Source organism: Talpa europaea (genome assembly GCF_964194135.1).
Source record: "Talpa europaea genome assembly, chromosome: 12".
In the NCBI taxonomy this organism is placed as follows: Eukaryota; Metazoa; Chordata; class Mammalia; order Eulipotyphla; family Talpidae; genus Talpa; species Talpa europaea.
This window is the reverse complement of record NC_140079.1, coordinates 91227555-91248164: the sequence shown is the minus strand read 5'-3', so window position 1 is coordinate 91248164 and position 20610 is coordinate 91227555. Positions and strand designations below refer to the sequence as shown.

Here is a 20610-nt window from a genome sequence, read left to right as displayed (position 1 = left end):
TGGAAACGGTGTGTGTTCCCAAAGGACTGGAGCAGCCGACTTCCCCATCCTGATGAGCCTGTTTGAGGAAAGCCCAGGACTCATAATGAGGTGTTCCAGTGCCTGGTCCTGCTGCCACTCACTCGCCAAATCTGTCCTCCTCTTCCTAGCCTGCCCATTTGTAAAAGGCACTGCAGTAATCTTACTCCTGAATCAGGCTAATCAGAATCCTCTAGTAGGGGACTTCCCCCTCCCATCTTCCCTGAATTGCTCTCAGATGGTGAAGTAAATAGTAAAGAAGTAGGCTAAAGTTTTTGCATACGTTTGAAAACACACACCTAATGTCTAACAGGAGACTAAAGTATATGGAAATATACAGCATGAACTGGAGCTACATATAACAACACGGACCTTACAAATATGGGCAGAAAAAGCAAGTTGCAGAATGACTGTACCTTTATAGACATAAAGTTTTAAATTTGCTGAGCAGTACTCTATCATGGCTAATGTGGAAGTTATGTGTGAGAAAGACAGATAAGTTCATGATAGCGGTTCCTTCTCAGAAGTAGGGACATTTGATTTGAAAGAGGTGTATTTGGGGATTCAACTATATATATGATGTGTGTGTGTATATGTGTTATGTATAAATATGTAGATATTATATAAATAACTTAAAGTCCTTTGTGAATATATGGCTGTTAATTACATGCTCTAAATCTTTTTATAGATCTGAAATATTTCACAATAAAATAAAGATGACAGGAATTTAATTTTTAAAAATATAGTTAGCTTTAGGGAATATACTTAGGTCTCTTCTCATTTAGTCAAATCCTCTGAAATTAAAATTAATGTTTCACAGTAAAATACCAGAGGGACCTCAGGATCTTCAGTCACAGGAAAGATTGTCAGTTATACTCAATTTATGGTTCTTAAGTGGACAGGGCAGTAGACAAGCAATTCTGAGAAATATTTGCAACAAGGTTATAATAAATTAAGAGAGCCTCTGAATGGAATTGAGCCTGGAGACTCATTTTGTTTGCCCTTCGTGATACTCACACTTTCAAAAATAATGAGTTAGTATCTTTTTGAGATTTCATGTTTTGAAAATGTAGATTGCTCCCTGTTGTTCAATATTAGGAAATCTGACATTCCTAGGCCCTCACTTCTACCTGGCAGCAGCTGGCTGAGGTCATGTAGCAATTGTCCCCTTTCAAGAGGGCTCGTCTCTGATTGGCCATAATCCCCATCCAGCTCAGCACCCTCATTTTGTTACCTGCAGGCAGCAGAAACACTTGAGTTTGCTCCTGCATTAAATCCAACTGTTCATTTAACTGGAAAATTCACTTATCCAAAATGTGTCTTCTCTTAGGTATTCAGGGGAGTAGTGCTCTAAAAGGAAATCATTAGTATTGAGATACTCCGGTGAAGAATGTACTGGTTTAAAGAATAGTTAGTGTGAATTTGGGTTTTGCTGTGTTCGGCCGTCCTGGCAAATTCACAGTTGGGCCACCCTCAGCCGTGGGGCTGCCCCAGGCCAGGCGAGAGAGCTGGCATTCCTACCAGGCCACTCTGATGGCACCACCCAGCAGATCATTGAGAAAGAGCAGTTATTTCTAGACTAATTAAGGAGCTTGATTTAAAAAATGTACATCTGCCTAGCTGCCTACTGTCAAATTAAATTTTGATGCAAATTTTCCCTCTTCTATTTCAGCGGGTCTGACGATGACAACAGCAACACGACACGCAGTCCTTGGCCTCTACCGCAGAATTTTCAGGCTTGCGAGAAAATGGCAGGCGGCGTCAGGGCAGATGGAGGACACCATTAAAGAAAAAAAGTACATATTAAATGAAGCCAGAACACTGTTCCAGAAGAACAAAAATGTAAGTAGGCCCCCTGTAGAGAGTGCAAGGAGAAGATCAATTTCTTGTTTTGTTCATTGATGTCCTAAAATTGAGAGGTCAGAGCCGCGAGTCACAGTGGCCCAGGGTGGGGCGGCAAGGGGCTGAGGCACAGCCTTGCTAACTTGCACAGCCCCTGGGGAGCGGAGTCCAGCCTGGGTTTCAGGCCTCTGTCCTACCAATAAAGGTCCCAACGGCCCCCCTCAGAACCCCATCCCCCACCCCCACCGCCTGGGTGGCAGCAGTGCCCATGGGAGTCTCCGGGGGACTAGCGATTCCTCCCGGTGCTGCTGCCAGCCACTCCCAGAGGAGGCACGCAGCTCAATGCTGTTTTCAATTCAGAAACTGTTCAAAGCCTCCAAATATAAACCCATTCAGCGGACAGAGAATAGAGTTAAGACACAGGGTTCTCTTCATAAGTTAACTTTGAACTTGAGCCTCTTTGACTACCAGAGAGTTTGCCCTTTGGGATCACAAATTAGGCGAAATAGTGCCTCCATTAGCTGGTGGAACAGAACTGAACACCCAGGCACCAGGAGCCAAAACCCAGTTCTGAGAGGCTTGATTTGACCCATCCCAACAAATCATAAAGCGTGAGCTGTTAGCATGGAGAGTGGCTTTCAGCTCCTGCCTTTTCTTTTCTCCTCTTCACTGATACCATGGATTCAATGGTGTCACTGTTCCCCTCATGAAACCCCTGACAATCTCTCCTCTTTATTTTTTTCACCCTGACTGCAGTTCTGTCTCTTTTTTTTTGGCCCTGTCTTCTCCGCATACCCTCCCGCCAACTGCAGGGGCCTCTGAAGGTCAGCGCTCTACGCTGAGCCCAAGGAGCAAGCTACCACCTCTTGGCTCCAGTTTCCATTTCTGAATATCCAGTCTCCTGAAAGACCTCCACAAATATAATGGTCCAAAGCAAAACTCATCTTTCCAACAGAATGCCTCCCTTCCTGGCTGGCCCGATTTGGTCATGGCTCCTGTCACCTGTGTGCTTATGCTTTCACTCAGCAAGTGCCCACCATGTGCCAAACACCAGACTAAACATTGGGGATAGAAAAGAAGCAAAGCCAAAGCAGGTCCCTCAAAGATGTTTTAGCATTAGATGCAGTGAAATGTAGAATGACCATTGGAATAAGAGCTACAACAGAAATCTCCCAAACTACAGTACCGTCCCCTACTCAGAATCTCTGCAGCCTCCTCTGCTTTATAAAACAAACTTCCTTGTGAAGTTTTCTCAACCCTGCTGGATCCTCCAGACCTTTTCTGCACCTAGGGAAGATGATGCATGCCTCTCCAGCCTCTTCCCCCCTGCAGTCTTTGAACAGTCTTTTGAGGAAATGGAAATAAAATATTGCAACTGCTATTTCTATTTATTGTTATTGCATCTTTAAAAAAAATGTCTATTTGTGTATGTGTACAATGAATTGGTTAGTATATTCAGTGAGCTTATTGTTTTATAAATCAATGTAAATACTATGTGTGCTTAGAAACTTTTTATTGAAAAGAGTAGATAATCGAAGAGTTTGGAGACATTGGCTTATACTCACCCCTAAGTAGTTGGTCATCTCTTTTTGTTTCATTTATGTTGATGTGATCTCCCAGCCAGACTGCCACTCACTTGAGCACATCATACTTTCCTTATACTTTTCTAATATGTCCTATGAGACCCTGCTCTTGGGTGTCACTAAATGAATATTTACAAATGCTTTGATTTCATTTGGCCTCCAGGAAGTATTCCTCAATTGCTCTGCCCCCACCCAACCCTGTGATGGATACCTGTTCTGAATTCCTGCATAGCAGCCTGCAGCAGTCATTACCCTTGCTGCTTATATACCACTATGCCTTTTCTGTAGCTTATGTCCGCCCAGTAATGATCTCAATAATTGAAGGAAGGGATGTGGCTCACAGTGTCCAGCCTATTGCTGGGGTGATCATAACAGTGCATGCCCAGTAAGTAGAGCACTCACCTGAGAACTGCCCTAGACCCTTTGGATATTCACTTAGGGCCATATTCAGTCCTTCCTTGGCCTCTGCTTGAATTGGCCTAATGTGGTATGTGACAGTATGTAAGTGGGGAATGTAAGGATTTGTTGGAGATGGGGTGGGGGTGGGGGTACCAATGGGTTTTTAATTTTAAGGTATGTATTTATTTCACTATTAGGAAAAAACAGAATATTACACCACAGTTTCACATATTTAGGCGAGATTGCTTGAGAAGAGTGTGCATTTAAGGAAAAGTTTAGTATAGGTGGTGTGTAGATATGGTAAAATCATGCAGGTGGCCTCTGGATGACTGAATTTGGAGAACTCTAACCCAAACTTGTTCAGGTGGACTGCTGGAGTCCCAGAATCACTTAACCTCCTTAGCTGTATCTTTATCAGAGACTTCTTTTTCCCCATTCCCTCATTGCAGACATAAGTAGTTTCTTGTAACCTCACTTGCAGGAAGTCTTAATCATAAATTGCTCTGAATCCTAATAGGCAAATGGGAACATGGAAATCTATTCCCAAGGTGGACATCAGAGCAAAAGCTTCTCAGAAGCACAGGGGTCAGAAAGCTGGGCCTCTGACCCAAGGGACCCAGCTGTGGTTCCAAGTATTACAGTTCCTGGAACTCTTCTGCTCCAAGAGGTACCATAGGGCAGGAACGCCCTTGGAATTTCCAAGCCACACTGACCCAGACTTCACTGTGGGTGTCATCTGGGGCTGATGCAATCCCAGCTCTGCTTTGAGGCCCCCTTGCAAATTCTTAGCAGACTCATATGTTGACTCATTTCCCAGCCTCAGGATGAGTTTCTCCCCTTCTTCTACCTGGCTTTCTGTTTTTAAAAATGAACTTCTCCTTTATTTGAAACGAGCATCCACAAATTGACTATTTTGGATTTTCAAAAAGTATTTCTTCCCATTATGAATGAAAAAGGCGGTTTATAGTTAAAAATAAGAGCGGGTCATCCTCTAATATCTTACTTATGGGAGTTCTAGAGAGTAGTTTCTAGAATAACTGGGTTGCTTCAAAGTTTGACCAACATGGGAGGGTTTGGGGAGAAGCACTCTCGTTCAGTGTTCATGGGAGTGTAACATAGAAGTTGTTCATGGGGGATATGAATGTGTGCAACCTCTAGAAGGAAAGTTAATTCTAGAAGGAATAAATGTGAGAATTACAAATTCATGAACATATACCCTTTGATCCAGCAATTCTCTCCAGGAATTTATCTTTTCGTTTCATTTGCACATGAACCATGAAAGTTTTAGAGGGATCCATAACAGAATTGTTTATGTCAAAAGATTATAAATAACCTAACATCCATCAATAGAGGGCTGGTCAAATTCTCATATAGCTTTGTGTTGGAGTTTTGTGGAGCTGTTCAAAAGAATGGGGCAGCTTTGTATGTGTAAATATGGAAGGAGCTTCAGGTTGTTTGTGAAAAAAACAAAATTCAGAACAAAGTTAGATATCATTTGCATAAGGAAAAAAACGAAGCACAGAGACCACTGTGTAACACCATGCACACAGACTAATTGAAAATGGATAAAAGACTCACATGTTAAGACCTGAACCCACGAAATACATGGGAAAAAAACTTAGGCCATTATGCTCTTTGAAATCAGCTATAAAGATATGTTTGGGGATCCACCTCCAATGGCATGGGAAACAAAAGCAAATATACAAAAGGGGCAAAAAGCAAACTAAAAAGCTTCTGTACTGCAAACGAAACTTGCACCAAAACAAAAAGATGTCTTATGTGGGAGAAGATATTTGAACATCATACTTCTGACAAGGGTATTAATGTCCAAATATGCCAAAAACTCATAAAACAAAACAACTTGATTAAAAACAGGCAGAGAATGTGAGTAGATACTTCTCCAAAGAAGACATAGAGCTGGCCAATAGGCACATGAAAAGATGTCCATCATCTCTTATTATGCAAATCAAACCAACAATGAGGTATCACTTCACACCTCTGAGAATAGCAATTATCCAAAAGATAAGCAACAACAAGTGTTGGAGAGGATGTGGAGAGATGGGATTGTAAAGCAGTGCAGCCATTATGGAAAGCAGTATGGAGAGTTCTCAAAAAATTAAAAATAGAAAATCCATATTCCAGAGATCCTACTTTGGCTATCTACCCCCAAAGTGCAAAAACAATTTTTTTTTTTATTTTTATATTCCCCATACAATTGCAACCCCCTGATTTTGACCCCAATCTCTCCTTTCCCCACCCCCACCCCGTAAAGTGTGTCTCTGGTTCATAGTTATTTGTTGATTTTGATTTTTTTTCTTCCTTATAGTTATTCTTTTTCCTGGTCCCTTATTTAGGTTTTCTCGATACCTGCTAGGAGTGAGACCATCCGGTATTTTTCTTTTTCTTTCTGGCTTATTTCGCTGAGCATGATCCCTTCCAGCTCCATCCATATTGCTGCAAATTGCATGTGTTTATCTTTTTTGAATGCCGAGTAATATTCCATTGTGTATATGTACCACATCTTCTTGGTCCAGTCATCTATTTTTGGGCATTTGGGTTGTTTCCAAAGCTTAGCTATTGTAAATTGTGCTGCTATAAACATAGGGGTGCAGGTGCTCTTTGGAATTGATGTTTCTGTGTCCTTTGGGTAAATACCTAAGAGTGGAATTGCTGGATCATATGGAAGCTCTATCTTTAGTAGGCTGAGGAATCTCCACACAGTTATCCATTGTGGTTGGACCATTTTGCACTCCCACCAGCAGTGCAGGAGAGTTCCTTTATCACCACATCCTTGCCAACACTAATGATAAAGGACTGATCACAAAAATCTACAAAGAGCTGATGAGACTCAACAAATACAAAGAAAACAATCCAGTCAAAAAATGGGCAGAAGAGCTAAAAAGAAACTTCTCCAAAGAGGAATTACAAATGGCCACCAGGCATATGAAAAAATGTTCAACGTCACTTGCAATCAGGAAAATGCAAATCAAAACTACAATGATACCATCTCACACCAGTGAGAATGGCACATATTAAAAAAACTAACAAAAACACTAATTTGAAGAGATATGCAACCCCATGTTCACTGCAGCATTATTTACAATAGCCCAGAGCTGAACACAACCTTGTACCCACTGTCTAATGAATGGGTGAAGGAGATGTGATGTATGTCCACAATGGACTACTAATCAGCTATAAAATCATATGAAATCCTGCTATTCTGCAGCAACATGGATGGACCTAGAAGGTCTTATCCTTAATGAAATAAGCCAGACAGCAAAAGACACTACATTTCACTCATGTGATACATAGGGGAAAACAGATGAACTAAGTAAAACAAAAATTTTTTTGGATTCTAAAACCAATTAATGGTTACGAGGAAGATGAGTAACTCAGTGCAAAGGGAACACAATGGTAGGATGAATTATGGAACTGCACTTTTAGCGGTGAAGTTAATGTAGTATATACACATGTTGATTTTTAGTGGTGCACACCTGAAACATAATGCATTTTTTAATTTAATTTTTTTTAAGATTTATTTTATTTATTTATACAAGCCCTGGGTACAGTCAGAAGCGCGGGAGGGTGAGATACTTCACCAGAGCCGGAGCGGGGAACAAAACAGGCAGACTGACGAAATACACTGCTGAGGGGAGTAGTGGGTGCGGCAGGAGAGGTCTGCACGCCATGTGGGACCCTCGCTGGCGGCCGGGGATCGAACTGGCACTGCAGAGGCTGCAGGCAGCTTCGCCGCCCAGTGCTCAACCACTGCGCCACCGGGGAGGCCTATATGTACCTATATGTGCATAAAATGTCCCTGGAAGGACAAACAAGAAACTGCTGATACTTTTAGTTCTTGAGAAGGGGAACTGGGAGAAAGGGATAGGGGAAGAATGCTTTACATTATATACTTTTCCATTATTTGAATTATATTTACCATCTGTTTCTATTGCCTGTTTCAGTGCTTTTTTTAATTATTCCACAATAAATTTTACATTAAATTCCTTTTGATTTTTAAATGATTAATATTTAATTTACTGACTAGTGAACCGCAAAAATTTAAGAAAATGTACACCTGTACTTCAGCATTAGAAAGATGCTAATATCCTCATATTTTCCCCTCTTTTAATAGCTCACAGACACAGACCTGATTAAACAGTGTATAGATGAATGCACAGCCAGGATTGAAATTGGACTGCATTATCAGATTCCTTACCCAAGGCCGGTAAGTATGGCTGCAGTTAATAGGTGGTAGGTTCTTATCCTGGTCGACTCAGCTATTTCCAGAAATATAAACCAAAAAGGCTTGTGTTAGTGGTGAAATCTAGAGCCACTCTAGGAGACATATTGGAAATAAACTATTCTTGCATGCCAGCCACCCATCACAACAAACTAAAATGTTAGTGCATGCCTGGCCGCTGCTCCTTGTACAATTTCTCCTCATAGAAGGTTGATTTTCAACTTTTTTATGGAAATATTTTTTACTTTCCTTATTTTTGATGTTTGTTGTTAACAACAACAACAATAAATCCTAACTTTAGACCTCAAAAGAAGGTACAAGATGAAAAGTGAGAATTGCCAAATATTTTTACCTCAGAGAAGTGACCTCTATAACGGGTAGGTGGGCCATATGAAACTGCTGATATTCAACTGTTGGCCTATAAAAACAGCAACTTTCAATTGCATTGGCTGTACTTAATTGTTTGGTAACAATATCCTTTTAGACTTTTCTTCCTATACTCATCTACATACATTTTCTTAAAGTATAGGGGATGTTGAGCATTGTGTCCGATGGAAAGACTGTACCAGCAACCTCTTAGTAGATATTTAGGTTCATTCCATTTTCCCTGTATACACAGAACACCTTTGTTTACACATACTTTTTTTCTCATATTCTTTGGATCCTCATCCCACTATGTGATCTGTGGTTATTTTTTTTCCTCCATGCAAGCAATAAGGCCCAACCTCTGGAATCAGACAGGTCTGGGTTCAAACCCTAGTGCCACCACTTAATATATAATCTTGAACAAGTTATTTAACTTTGAGCCTCCATTTTCCCATCTAAGAATATTAGAATAATTCCTTATGGGTTTATTGTAAGGATTAATGAGTCAGTATAGATTTAGCTCTTAGCAGAGAGCATGGTACCAAGTAAATCCTCAATGAATATAAGCTGCTGCAGTGATTTTAATTCTTAATATTATTCTTATTCTTATTCAGATTCATCTGCCACCAATGGGCCTTACCCCATTACAAGGCCGGGGACTTCGAAGCCAGGAAAAACTGAGGAAACTTTCCAAACCAGTGTATCTCAAGTCTCATGATGAGGTTTCTTAATCCAGAAGAAAGTTTATTTCTGAGAATGATGAGCCAATTAAGTCTTGAATGTAAACCAGATGACAAAACCCTTCTCCTTGATTAAGAGCAAAAATTCAGATACCTTCTTAAAGCCTTCCCTTGATGTGTGCTCCCACATCCTGTGGTTTGATCTGAGTGGGCCATGCTAACACTGAGGTCCCTGAAGAATCATTTGGAATCAAGACTTAAGGCCTATGGAAGGAAGGCAGGAGGATGATGAAGCTTTTCATGGCGCTGCCTTTCACCAGACATGCCAGCTGATACAAAGAGATTACTAGTTGCCAGAACTTTTCAAGTTACAGATTTACCTAAAAGTGTGTGCTTTATTGTCTTTTCATCCTTCCAGTTTCCAGATAAATACCCCTTAATAAGCGCATCATTGAATTGATCATGGGTGAGATCTAGCTTCACCCCTAACGTACACATACACAAAAGTTCATATCTTCAATAAATGTAAAAGTTTATCGTGAAGCCTATGATATTACTTATGATGCACTTGGGGTCTGAAAGTCTCACTTGAAATACTGCATTTGTTGTATTTTACCTTATTGAGATTAGAAAGCACAAGGGCCAAACTGACTTACAAATTATGTTCAAACAGAACAAGTACACATAAAAACACAAAGGGCTAATACCCTGCATATGCGAGTTGGGTAAGATTCCTATGGCAAGTGACTTGCACACCAGTATCGTTCTCTGATGACAGAGAGCATAGGCATATCCATTGAGACACACCCATCAAAATTTTGGTCTTTTTTTTTTTTTTATAATCCTGTTCCTGTTTCTTCTTCTTTTTTTTTTTTTTTAAAGATTTATTTATACAAGAACCAGGGTACAGACCAGATGTGTGGGAGAGTGAGAGGATTCACCAGAGACAGAGCAGGGAACAGAACAGGCAGACTGGCTGAAATACACTGCTGAGGGGAGCAGCAGGCGAGACAGGAGAGGTCTGCTCGCCATGTGGGTATCTCGTGGCCAGCCAGGATTGAACCAGCGCTGCAGAGGCTGTGAACAGCTTCACAGTGCTGTGCTCAACCACCTGCGCCACCAGGGAGGCCCTGGTCTCCATTCTTTACTAAAATCACCTTGTGCCCTCAGAAGCAGCAGCTGATAACTTCCTATCCACACCTTGATTTTGGATTCCCTGGTCACACAGACACTCTAACTCAAAATAAGCATTACATTTCTATGTCAAAGCCTGTGAGCAGGAGCATACATTTTCTCGCTTGTAGTAGGTAAGGGTTTGAGCAAAGACATGGAGGAGAAATATAATACTGTGTATCAGTGGAGTAATAGCATGTGTGTATGGAACTTAAATGCATATATAGGCCTTCCGTGAGGAGAAATATAAATGTGCTGGCAGGCCAGCTGGCCATTTGTGAGCACATACCCAACCCAGCTTGAATGAGGCACCAGTGTGCTGTTCTACCAGTCACTCCTTTCATCTGATCTCATTGTGGAAGCATTTCCCAGCCTATTTTTTAAGCATTTGTCATATAGCATGGGGCCTGGGGCCTGTGAACTTAAGCCAACTACTTCATGAGAGTGATTTGTTCTTGCGTCAGAGGGAAACCTGGCTGTGCTGGACTGAGCCCATCTCCCATCACGGTCCCTTTCTAAGTAACTGCAGCTGAGTTTGACTATACAATTTTTGTCTTTCTCTGTGTGTAGATACCACCCTCCCCGCCCAGCCTCCTCCAAGCTGGAAGTCTGTCTAATTGCTGGTGTTGATCTTACACAGCAACCAGTCATTTCAACAACCAACCAACAAAATGGAAATATATATATTTGGAAATAATATAAAGCAAAAGGCATTTTGGAAAGTGTAGGCTCACGGTAAGATCCATGTGCACTTCCATGGACTCAACACTAGCAGCTCCTTATGTAACATTTGGGGAGCTCCTGCTGAGTAAAAAGAACCTCTTCCCTGAGGTGGGGAAGCAACATTACTTCCCATGGGAAATGCAAGTCACGTCGGGTCCTGTCGGCTGGTTGCCTGTGCAAGGGCACTCTGGTGTAGCCTCCCGACCTCACTTAAATAGATTTTCTGTCGCTAATTTTCAAACTGTGCCAGCAATCTTACCAAATGTGAATTTTATATGCCTGGCCGCTTTGCAAAGACGCCTATATTTTTACACAAAAATACAATTGTCAACTTACTACCAAATCTTCCATGCAACCTGTGTTTCTATTATAACAATTTTTTTTTTCATTTTTCTCTTAGCCTATAAAATGTTTATCTTAGGTCTTTTAAAGGCAGAACCTGTCTTCCCTACAGTCCCTCTTCAATGAGATTTTCTTTCAAAGCTGGCAAGGACTGAACATAATTATTTACCCAACAGCTAGCTGTTTAAAGACAAGGACTAGCTTGGTGACAATTTTGTCTGATGTTATCTGCTGAGCTATTTATAGGCAAGGCCTGCAGCTTCTCACTGATCTCTGGCCATCTCTGCCCAGGACTCCCAGCCTAAACTCACCAGGGGTTCTGAAGAACACACTGCTCTTTCCCAGGGGATACATTTAACTACCATATTGGAATCAACAGAAAATGACCTCAAATCTCAGGCAATATTTTTTTTCGCAGTAGAGGAAATTTTTTTTTTAATGACAAAACTTTAATCCTTCCTACGGAAACATTCTGTCCCTTGACCTCCCTGAGGAATAAGACGGTCTGTCCCTGACCCTCTCAGCTTTGTGTAGCTGAAACCGGAATTAGATAACTATAATTAAAACTCAACTGTTCTCTTTGCACCTTTCACAGCTTGCAATGTGATGTACCTAACCAGTCCAAGATTCATGGATTTGGGGTCCTCACCATGTTCCCATCTCGTATGACTGACAATCTTATTTGGAACCATACAGCAGTTCCAATTATATTCATTTTGATTTTTTTTTTCCCCGCTAGAAAAAAATTGTGTTTCCTTTTTAAAAGTAGCTATTGAGCTACCTGCTTTGAGCTGAGGGAGACTGGCTTGTCATTGTCTATTGCCCCTGGAGAGGTTTAAAGAATTTCCCTTTTGGACTTAATCTCTAGATCACTTAGATGATTTGCTGATCTAAGAATTCAGGGTCCTCAATCAGAATTCTACCACCTCCATGTTTCCATGAAGAAATAGTGTATGTATTTGGTTCTCAGAAGTTTCCTGCATTTGAGACATTTCTTCTAGAGAAGAGGCAGAGAAGCCAAGTTCCAATACTAAGATGCTTATGTCTCTTCTCAACTATGGTCAATGGACTGCCTTTAAAGAAGTCAGCTAGAGCCAAAGAGCTACATATGAGAACTAGTTGAGAAGAAATACATCAAGAATTTGATTGTTTTCTCCCTCAGGATTCTCTTCCAGCTGGCCCTTAGGAAAAACAGTGATAAATTAGAAATTTCTTGGACATGGTTTTTTGGAGCTACGCATCTAAGATTCTACATCACAACATAGCCAAATCCTTGGCAGGGAGGCAGCATGCAACAGTTAAAAAATGCATGGGTTCTAGAATCAGATAGAGCTCTGCTCAAAATCTGACTGCATTGGGTGATCTTAGGCAAGTTAATGTCCCTGAACCTCCAGAAGGAGAGATACTTATACCCACCACGTATGAACAAGGCCTGGGCATAATCCATGACACACAGTAGGCTTGCAACCAATAGACTTTTATCACATCTTTCTTCCAGAAATTTCAGTCCATCTTGTAGGCTAGCAGAGAAGCTTTTGGGACCCAGTTGTAAAAAAAAAAAAAAAAAAAAAAAAAAAGGAAAAAAAGATCAGCCAAGTAAATTTAAGTATCTAATTGGCTTTATTAAGCAATTTATGAACCAGGCAGCTTCCCATCTAGCAAGCTCTGAAGAGCTATACAAAATAGAAGGCTTTTACAGGCAGAAAGAGGGTGAGAGAAGAGGAAATTACTTCAGGCAGGGTCACCCTCCGGGGTGTCTATCAGGCAGATTACCTCATTAGTGCTGACCAGGAAAGTCCAGTTTGCCTTCTGAGACATAAAAACCACAATTAGGTTAGGTATTAAGCCTTAGTTTACTGACATGAGTTTAGCAGAAGTGATGCCATTTGGGGCCTTCTATCTCCATTTGAATAGCTCTCTCACTGATTAGCTGTGAAGTTTGAGCTGGTTATTTTTTAAGCTTCTGATTCTGCAGCTCTAAAATGGGGGTTGATGATGTTAACTGCCATGTAAGATTGTTGTGCAAGTGCATTTTAAATATATTAAAATCCTTAGAAGTAAATTGCCTCCTTCAACCTCTAAGAGGTCCTGCTGTTAGCCCATGGGGATAGACTAAGAAAGAAGCAGTTGGAATTCAGTGATAGTTACAGCAAAAATAATAGGAACAAAATCATAAGGGAAGCTAGCCAAAAAGCTAAAAGGCCAGGTTGAAGAGTGTCACTGCTTGTGTTGAAATCCAAACTCTGGTATTTTAGTAGCTACCTGATTTGGGAGGTATTACTTACCGTCTGGGTGTCATGGTTTCAGCAGCCATAAAGTTAAGATGGTAAAAATGACGACTACCTCTTTATAGGGCTGGTCTGTAATACGTGTTTCATAGCAAGCACGCTATTAATATAACTGTCATCACCGCCACCACCATCATCATACCATGTGGCTCTCAAGAAAGGAAAGCTAGGGTCTAGTTGAGAATAAAATGCCTTTTATTCTCTGGGTTGAGACAGTAACATCAGTTATCCAGCTGGCACAGTGAGGCCACCCCTCGGTTTATCCAGTGCTTTTGGGGCCTGTCTGTTGGGAGTTCAATGGAGAGAACATAGTTGGTGGAGTGGCCCGTGGTGGAGAGAATGCCTCTCCGGGCACTGGTTTTGTAGACGGGACACACATAAATGTTCTGATGTATAAACCTGGCACTCTCCCCAGGTTTCAGCCAAATGATGGGCAAAGGGTCGAAGAGGATTTTAGGAAGAGACTCTTCAATCTGCATTGTTTCTCTGTCCCAACGGGCACCTTCTAAAAAAAGCCCTTTTATGTAGGCCCCATCGTTTGGATTACTCTCCATGACTGCTTCTTGGGTGGTCACCTGGAAAAGAGGAAACTATGAGTTCCATTACCTTCCATTTTTCTAAATGGGGCAGCATTAAGAGATTGGGAATGTGCAAGCTGGCTGCGGTGTCTGCCTTTCCCAGGACACCGGGGCTCTGTGGTAATGCTCCTGCCTGCACACAGGAGCCAGGTCTGCATCCTCATCACATGAGGCCCTTAGGCCTGCTGGGAGTAGAGGAAGCACTGCAGGGGGAGTCAGGAGACTGTCCTCATCACTGGTTTAGTGGCTTTGTACAATCCTCCTCCTTTTCAAAGACCTGGGACTTTAAAGTGAGGGATTAGAGTCAGATGTATGCTGGTCAAACAGTTCTCTGAATGAAGAAATGAGGCCTTGGTTTATAGTTTCCATCAGTTCCTGAGGAACAAAGACCAAGGTCAACTATGGAAGGACCAGCTCCAGCTGGTTCTGGGGAGCTGGTATGAACCAGCTCCAACACACCACTGTCTCAATTCAGAGATGGTAAACTCAACTTCCTTCAGCTAAGTGCAGAAAATTAGCCAGGTGTAGGCAAGTAGAGAGTGGTGGGGATTGTGGTGAGCCAGGGAACACAACCTTCATTTAAAAGCATTCAAATTCTTATCATTTGTTATTATGAGTGGAATGGTTTTTTTCCCGACCATTTCTACTTCTAAGTTCTATAGCTAGAATAGGAAAGGCCATTGTTCTTACATATTTAACCAGTATCCAGTCAACTTAAAGATTCTGCCATTAATTCTGAAAGGTGTGCTTTCAGGATTTCTAGGTATATAGTTACTTCAACATTAAATAGGATGGTTTTGTCTTTTTTTCCAGTATTTATCCCAGTTACTTTGTTTTCTTTTTTTTTTTTTTTTTTTAAATATTTATTTATTTATGCATACAAGAACTGGGGTACAGGCCAGAGGTGCAGGGGGTGAGAGGATTCACCAGAGACGGAGTGGGAAACAGAACAGGCAGATTGACTAAAATATTGAGGGGAGCAGTGGGCGAGACAGGAGAGCTCTGCTTCACCATGTGGGTTAGCTCCCTGGCTTGGGATTGAACTCATGCTGCAGTGGCTGGCAATAGCTTGATAGTGCTGAGACTTAATTCCTGTAACACCAGGGAGGCCCTCACTTTCTTACTATTAAACATTAATTAGGCTTTTCTAAGTCTGATATGTGAAACCTCTTAACACCCATATCTTCATGCTTAAGTAAAAATTGAAACTGGTACTTCAAATCATAGTGGTTTTTTTAAATTTTTTGCTGGTGAGATCAATGATTTTATGCTTCTTATCACTTTAGAAACAAGAAATTGTTTTTGGTCGATATTTAAAGTACATATGTCCATGTAACCCTCCCTCCCTCCCTCCAAGACTTCTTCTAAGGAAATCTTAACCTTGGGAAACAAAATATATCCTTCAAGGAAAAGAAACAATTTATACCTTTTTCTGCTAGCCTAATGGCAAAAAGCTATCTATTGCTTTACTATGAAATCTTAAAAATGCGGGAGGTAAAAGCAAATGAAACTAGCATCTTTGAAGGAGATAGGAGTTCCCAGTTTAATGGTGCAGCCTCAGTGGCCTAAACACAAACATTATTGGAGGTATTTATCTAGAAATTGTTGAGAGGGTTTTGGGGTTGTTTTTATATTTTTTTTTTCTTTTTTTTTTTTTTTTTTTTTTATAAATTTTATTGTTATATTCCCCATACAATTGCAGCCCCCCATTCTGACCCCAATCCCTCCCCTCCCGCCCCCGCCCCCCTAAAAGTGTCTCTGGTTCATAGTTTTTTGTTGATTTTGATTTTCACTTTCTTATAGTTATTCATTTTCCTGGTCCCTTATTTAAGTTTTCTAGATTCCTGCTATGAGTGAGACCATCTGGTATTTTTCTTTTTCTTTTTGGCTTATTTCGCTGAGCATGATCCCTTCCAGCGCCATCCATGTTGCAGCAAATTGCATGTGTTTATCTTTTTTGAATGCTGAGTAATATTCCATGGTATATATGTACCACATCTTCTTGATCCAGTCATCTATTTTTGGGCATTTGGGTTGTTTCCAAAGCTTAGCTATTGTAAACAGTGCTGCTATAAACATAGGGGTGCAGGTGTTCTTTGGAATTGATGTTTCTGTGTCCTTTGGGTAAATACCTAGGAGTGGAATTGCTGGGTCATATGGAAGCTCTATGTTTAGTAGGTCCAGAAATCTCCACACAGCTTTCCACAGTGGTTGGACCAGTTTGCACTCCCACCAACAGTGCAGAAGAGTTCCTTTTTCTCCACACCCTTGCCAACATTTGTTGTTGCTAGTTTTTTTAATATGTGCCATTCTCACTGGTGTAAGATGGTATCTCATGGTAGTTTTGATTTGCATTTCCCTGATGACAAGTGATGTTGAACATTTTTTCATATGCCTGTTGGCCATTTGCATTTCCTCTTCAGAGAAGTTTCTTTTAAGCTCTTCTGCCCATTTTTTGACTGGATTATTTTCTTTGTTGTTGTTGAGACTCATCAGCTCTTTGCAGATTTTTGTGATCAGTCCTTTATCATTAGTGTTGGGTGCAAAAATGTTCTCCCAGTTGGTGGGGTTTCTCTTTGTTTTTGTTATTGTCTCTTTTGCTGTGCAAAAGCTCTTTAATTTGATATAGTCCCAGCTGTTTATCTTTGCCTTCACTATCACTGCTTTGGGTGATGTGTCTGTAAAGATGTCTTTGATGTGCAAATCACGTAGTGTTTCGCCTATATTTCCTTCTATATATTTTATGGTTTCAGGTCTTATGTCTAGTTCTTTAATCCATTTTGAGTTGATTTTTGTGTATGGTGTGAGGTGGTGGTCAAGCTTCATTCTTTTGCATGTAGCGACCCAGTTTTCCCAGCACCATTTATTGAACAAACTTTCTTTGCTCCAATGCATAGTCTTTGCTCCTTTGTCAAAGATTAGTTGACCATAAACCTGTGGGTTTATTTCTGGATTTTCTATTCGATTCCATTGGTCTGTATGTCTGTTCTTGTTCCAATACCATGCGGTTTTGATGATTATGGCTTTGTAGTATAGTTTGAAGTCTGGGAGTCTGATGCCTCCATTCCCTTCTTTTTTTTTCAGGAGAGCTTTGGCTATTCGGGGTTTTTTGTGATTCCATATGAATTTCATCAATAATTGTTCTATTTCTTTGAAGAATGACATTGAAATTTTGATTGGAATAGCATTGAATCTGTATATTGCTTTTGGAAGGATGGCCATTTTAATAATGTTTATTCTTCCAATCCATGAGCAGGGGATGTCTCTCCATTTCTTTGTGTCTTCTTCTATTTCTTTTAACAGTGTTTTATAGTTTTCTTTGTATAGGTCCTTTACCTCTTTTGTTAGATTTATTCCCAAATATTTGATTTTTTTTGTTTCAATAACAAAAGGGATGGTCTTTTTGATTTCTTCTTCTTCAGATTTATTGTTTGTGTATAGGAAGGCTACTGACTTTTGCGTGTTGATTTTGTATCCTGCCACTTTACTGAACTGATTGATGAGTTGAATTAGCTTTTCTGTGGAGTTTTTGGGGTTCTCTATGTATAATATCATATCGTCTGCAAATAGTGATAGTTTGACTTCTTCTTTTCCTATTTGGATTCCTTGGATGTCTTTCTCTTGTCTTATTGCCCTGGCTAGGACTTCCAGTATTATATTGAAAGCAATGGTGAGAGTGGACATCCTTGTCTTGTTCCAGATCTTAATGGAATTGCTTTCAGCTTTTCACCATTGAGAATGATACTGGCTGTTGGCTTGTCATAGATGGCCTTTATGATGTTGAGGTATGTTCCTTGTATCCCAAGAATTTCAAGGGCTTTTATCATGAATGGGTGTTGCACTTTGTCGAAAGCTTTCTCAGCATCTATTGATATTATCATATGGTTTTTATATTTCTTTTTGTTGATGTGTTGGATAACGTTGATTGATTTTCGGATGTTAAACCATCCTTGTGCCCCTGGAATGAATCCAACTTGGTCGTGGTGAATTATCTTATGGATACATTGTTGGATTCTGATAGCTAAAATTTTATTCAGGATTTTTGCATCAGTGTTCATTAGGGAGATTGGCCTGTAGTTTTCCTTTTTTGTGTTGTCCTTGTTCGGTTTTGGTATTAGTGTAATGTTGGCTTCATAGAACGTGTTTGGTATTGTCCCTTCCTTCTCAATTTTTTGGAAGAGTTTGTGAAGGATAGGCACTAATTCGTCTCTGAATGTTTGGTAGAATTCATTTGTAAATCCATCAGGTCCTGGGCTTTTGTTTTTGGGGAGGTTTTTGATTACCATTTCAATTTCGCTAATTGTAATTGGTCTGTTTAGGTGTTCTATTTCTTCTTTATCTAGCTTTGGGTGATTGTAGAGTTGTAGGAATTTGTCCATCTCCTCTAGATTGTTAAACTTGTTTCCATATAACTGTTCATAGTAGTTACTGATTATTCTTTTGATTTCTGCTGTGTCCGTTGTGATTTCTCCTCTTTCATTGATGATCCTGTTTATTTGTGCTTTCTCCCTTTTTTCCTTTGTGAGCCTGGCTAGGGGTTTGTCTATTTTATTGATTTTTTCAAAGAACCAGCTCTTGGTTTCATTGATCTTTTGGATTGTTTTTTTAGTTTCAATTTCATTTATTTCTGCTTTGGTTTTTATTATTTCTTTTCTTCTACTGGTTTTGGGGTTTTTTTGTTGTTCTTTTTCTAGATCTTTGAGCTTCGAGATTAGGTTGTTTCTTTGCATTCTTTCTTGTTTCTTGATGTGAGCTTCTATTGCTATATATTTTCCTCTTATTACTGCTTTTGCTGCATCCCATACATTTAGGATATTGGTGTCCTCCTTGTCGTTCAATTCAAAAAATTTTTTAATTTCTTCTTTGATCTCCTCCTTAGTCCAATGGTCTTCCAGTAGTGTGGTTTTTAATCTCCATGAGGTAGGAAAGTTCCTTGCCTTCTTTTTATGGTTTATTTCTAGTTTGATGCCTTCATGGTCAGAAAAGATGGTTGATATGATTTCAATCTTGGTGTATCTGTTGATGTTTGTCTTGTGCCCCAGTATGTGATCGATCCTGGAGAATGATCCGTGTGCGCTTGAGAAAAATGTATACTCCATTTTTTTGGGGTTTAGTGTTCTATAGATGTCTGTTAAGCCCAATTGCTCTAGGTCTTTATTTAGAGCTTTGGTTTCTTTACTTATTTTTTGTCTTGTTGATCTATCCATTGTTGATAGTGGTGTGTTGAAGTCTCCCACTACGTATGTGTTTTCTCTGATGTCTGTTTTCAGAGAGGACAACAGTTGTCTGATATATTTTGGTGCTCCTTCGTTTGGTGAGTATATGTTAATGAGTGTTATTTCTTCTTGAAGTATTGTCCCCTTGATCATAATGTAGTGACCATTGGGGTCTCTTTTTATCTTTTTGAGTTTGAAATCTGTTTTATCTGATATAAGTATAGCTGTTCCTGCTTTCTTTTTTGGTCCATTTGCTTGTAGGATTGTTTTCCATCCTTTAACTTTGAGCCTATTTTTATCTTTTGTAGCTAAATGTGTTTCCTGGAGACAGCAAAAGGTTGGGTTTTGTTTCTTAATCCAGGCTGCAACTCTGTGTCTTTTTATTGAAGAGTTTAGTCCATTTACATTTAGAGTTAATATTGATATGTTAACATCTGTATTTGCCATTGTGTTTGTCTTTCCTTTGATTTTATTTATTTATTCTTTTAATAACTTTTTTTTTTTTTCGCCTTCTTTCATTGTTATTCGTCGCTCTGAGGTTCTGGCTTTAGGACTCCTTGTAGTATTTTTTGGAGTGGGGGTTTAGTTGCAATGAAATTCCGGAGTTTCTGTTTGTCTGGGAAGGTCCATATTCTTTCTTCAAAGAGGAAGGAGAGCTTTGCGGGATAGAGTATTCTTGGTTGGCATCTGTTTTCTTGGAGTCTGTTGACTATGTCCCTCCACTCTCTCCTTGCCCGTAGTGTTTCTTCGGAGAAGTCTGATGTCAGCCTGATTGGTTTTCCTTTGAATGTTATCTGTTTCTTCCCTCTTGCCAGCTTCATTATTTTTTCCTTGTCCTGGATTCTTGGGAGCTTTACTATTATGTGTCTTGCTGTATTTTTCCTTTCGTCGTGGAAGTTTGGTGTTCTTCTTGCTTCTTGTATATCAATTTTCAGCTCCTTCTTCACATTTGGGAAGTTCTCTTCAATTATCTCTTTGAATATTTTCTCTGTTCCTACATCTCTCTCCTCTCCTTCTGGTATTCCTATAACTCTTATATTTCCTTTCCTCATGGAGTCAGATAGTTCCCGAAGTCTTTCTTCGTTCTTTTTCCTTCGTACTTCTCTTTCCTTTTCTGTTTTGGTTCTTTTTATTTCTGTGTCTTCAAGATTACTTATTCGTT

General features: G+C 40.1%; 2 protein-coding genes across 3 annotated transcripts in view; one reads left to right on the top strand and one right to left on the bottom strand.

The window, feature by feature from the left end:
* Nucleotides 1-1701: 1701 nt before the first annotated feature.
* Nucleotides 1702-9179, top strand: LYRM1 (LYR motif containing 1; the record flags this gene model as incomplete). 2 transcript variants are annotated; one of them, XM_084249152.1, is made up of 3 exons in its annotated part: nucleotides 1702-1860; nucleotides 7975-8067; nucleotides 9063-9179. In XM_084249152.1, 3 exons carry the CDS (start codon nucleotides 1702-1704, stop codon nucleotides 9177-9179), a joined length of 369 nt encoding a protein of 122 aa, XP_084105278.1. The 2 variants fall into 2 exon arrangements, with proteins under 2 accessions (XP_084105278.1, XP_084105277.1); XM_084249151.1 differs by having other exon boundaries at nucleotides 1702-1875.
* A 4599-nt stretch (nucleotides 9180-13778) lies between these two features.
* The window catches only part of DNAH3 (dynein axonemal heavy chain 3), a gene marked incomplete at its 5' end in the record, with an annotated part of 132039 nt that continues 125207 nt past the window's right edge, over nucleotides 13779-20610 (bottom strand). The window contains one exon of the mRNA XM_084251178.1: nucleotides 13779-14229. Within this exon, the coding sequence (XP_084107304.1) occupies nucleotides 13876-14229 (354 nt within the window). The 3' untranslated portion in view covers nucleotides 13779-13875. The remainder of the gene's footprint in view (nucleotides 14230-20610) is intronic.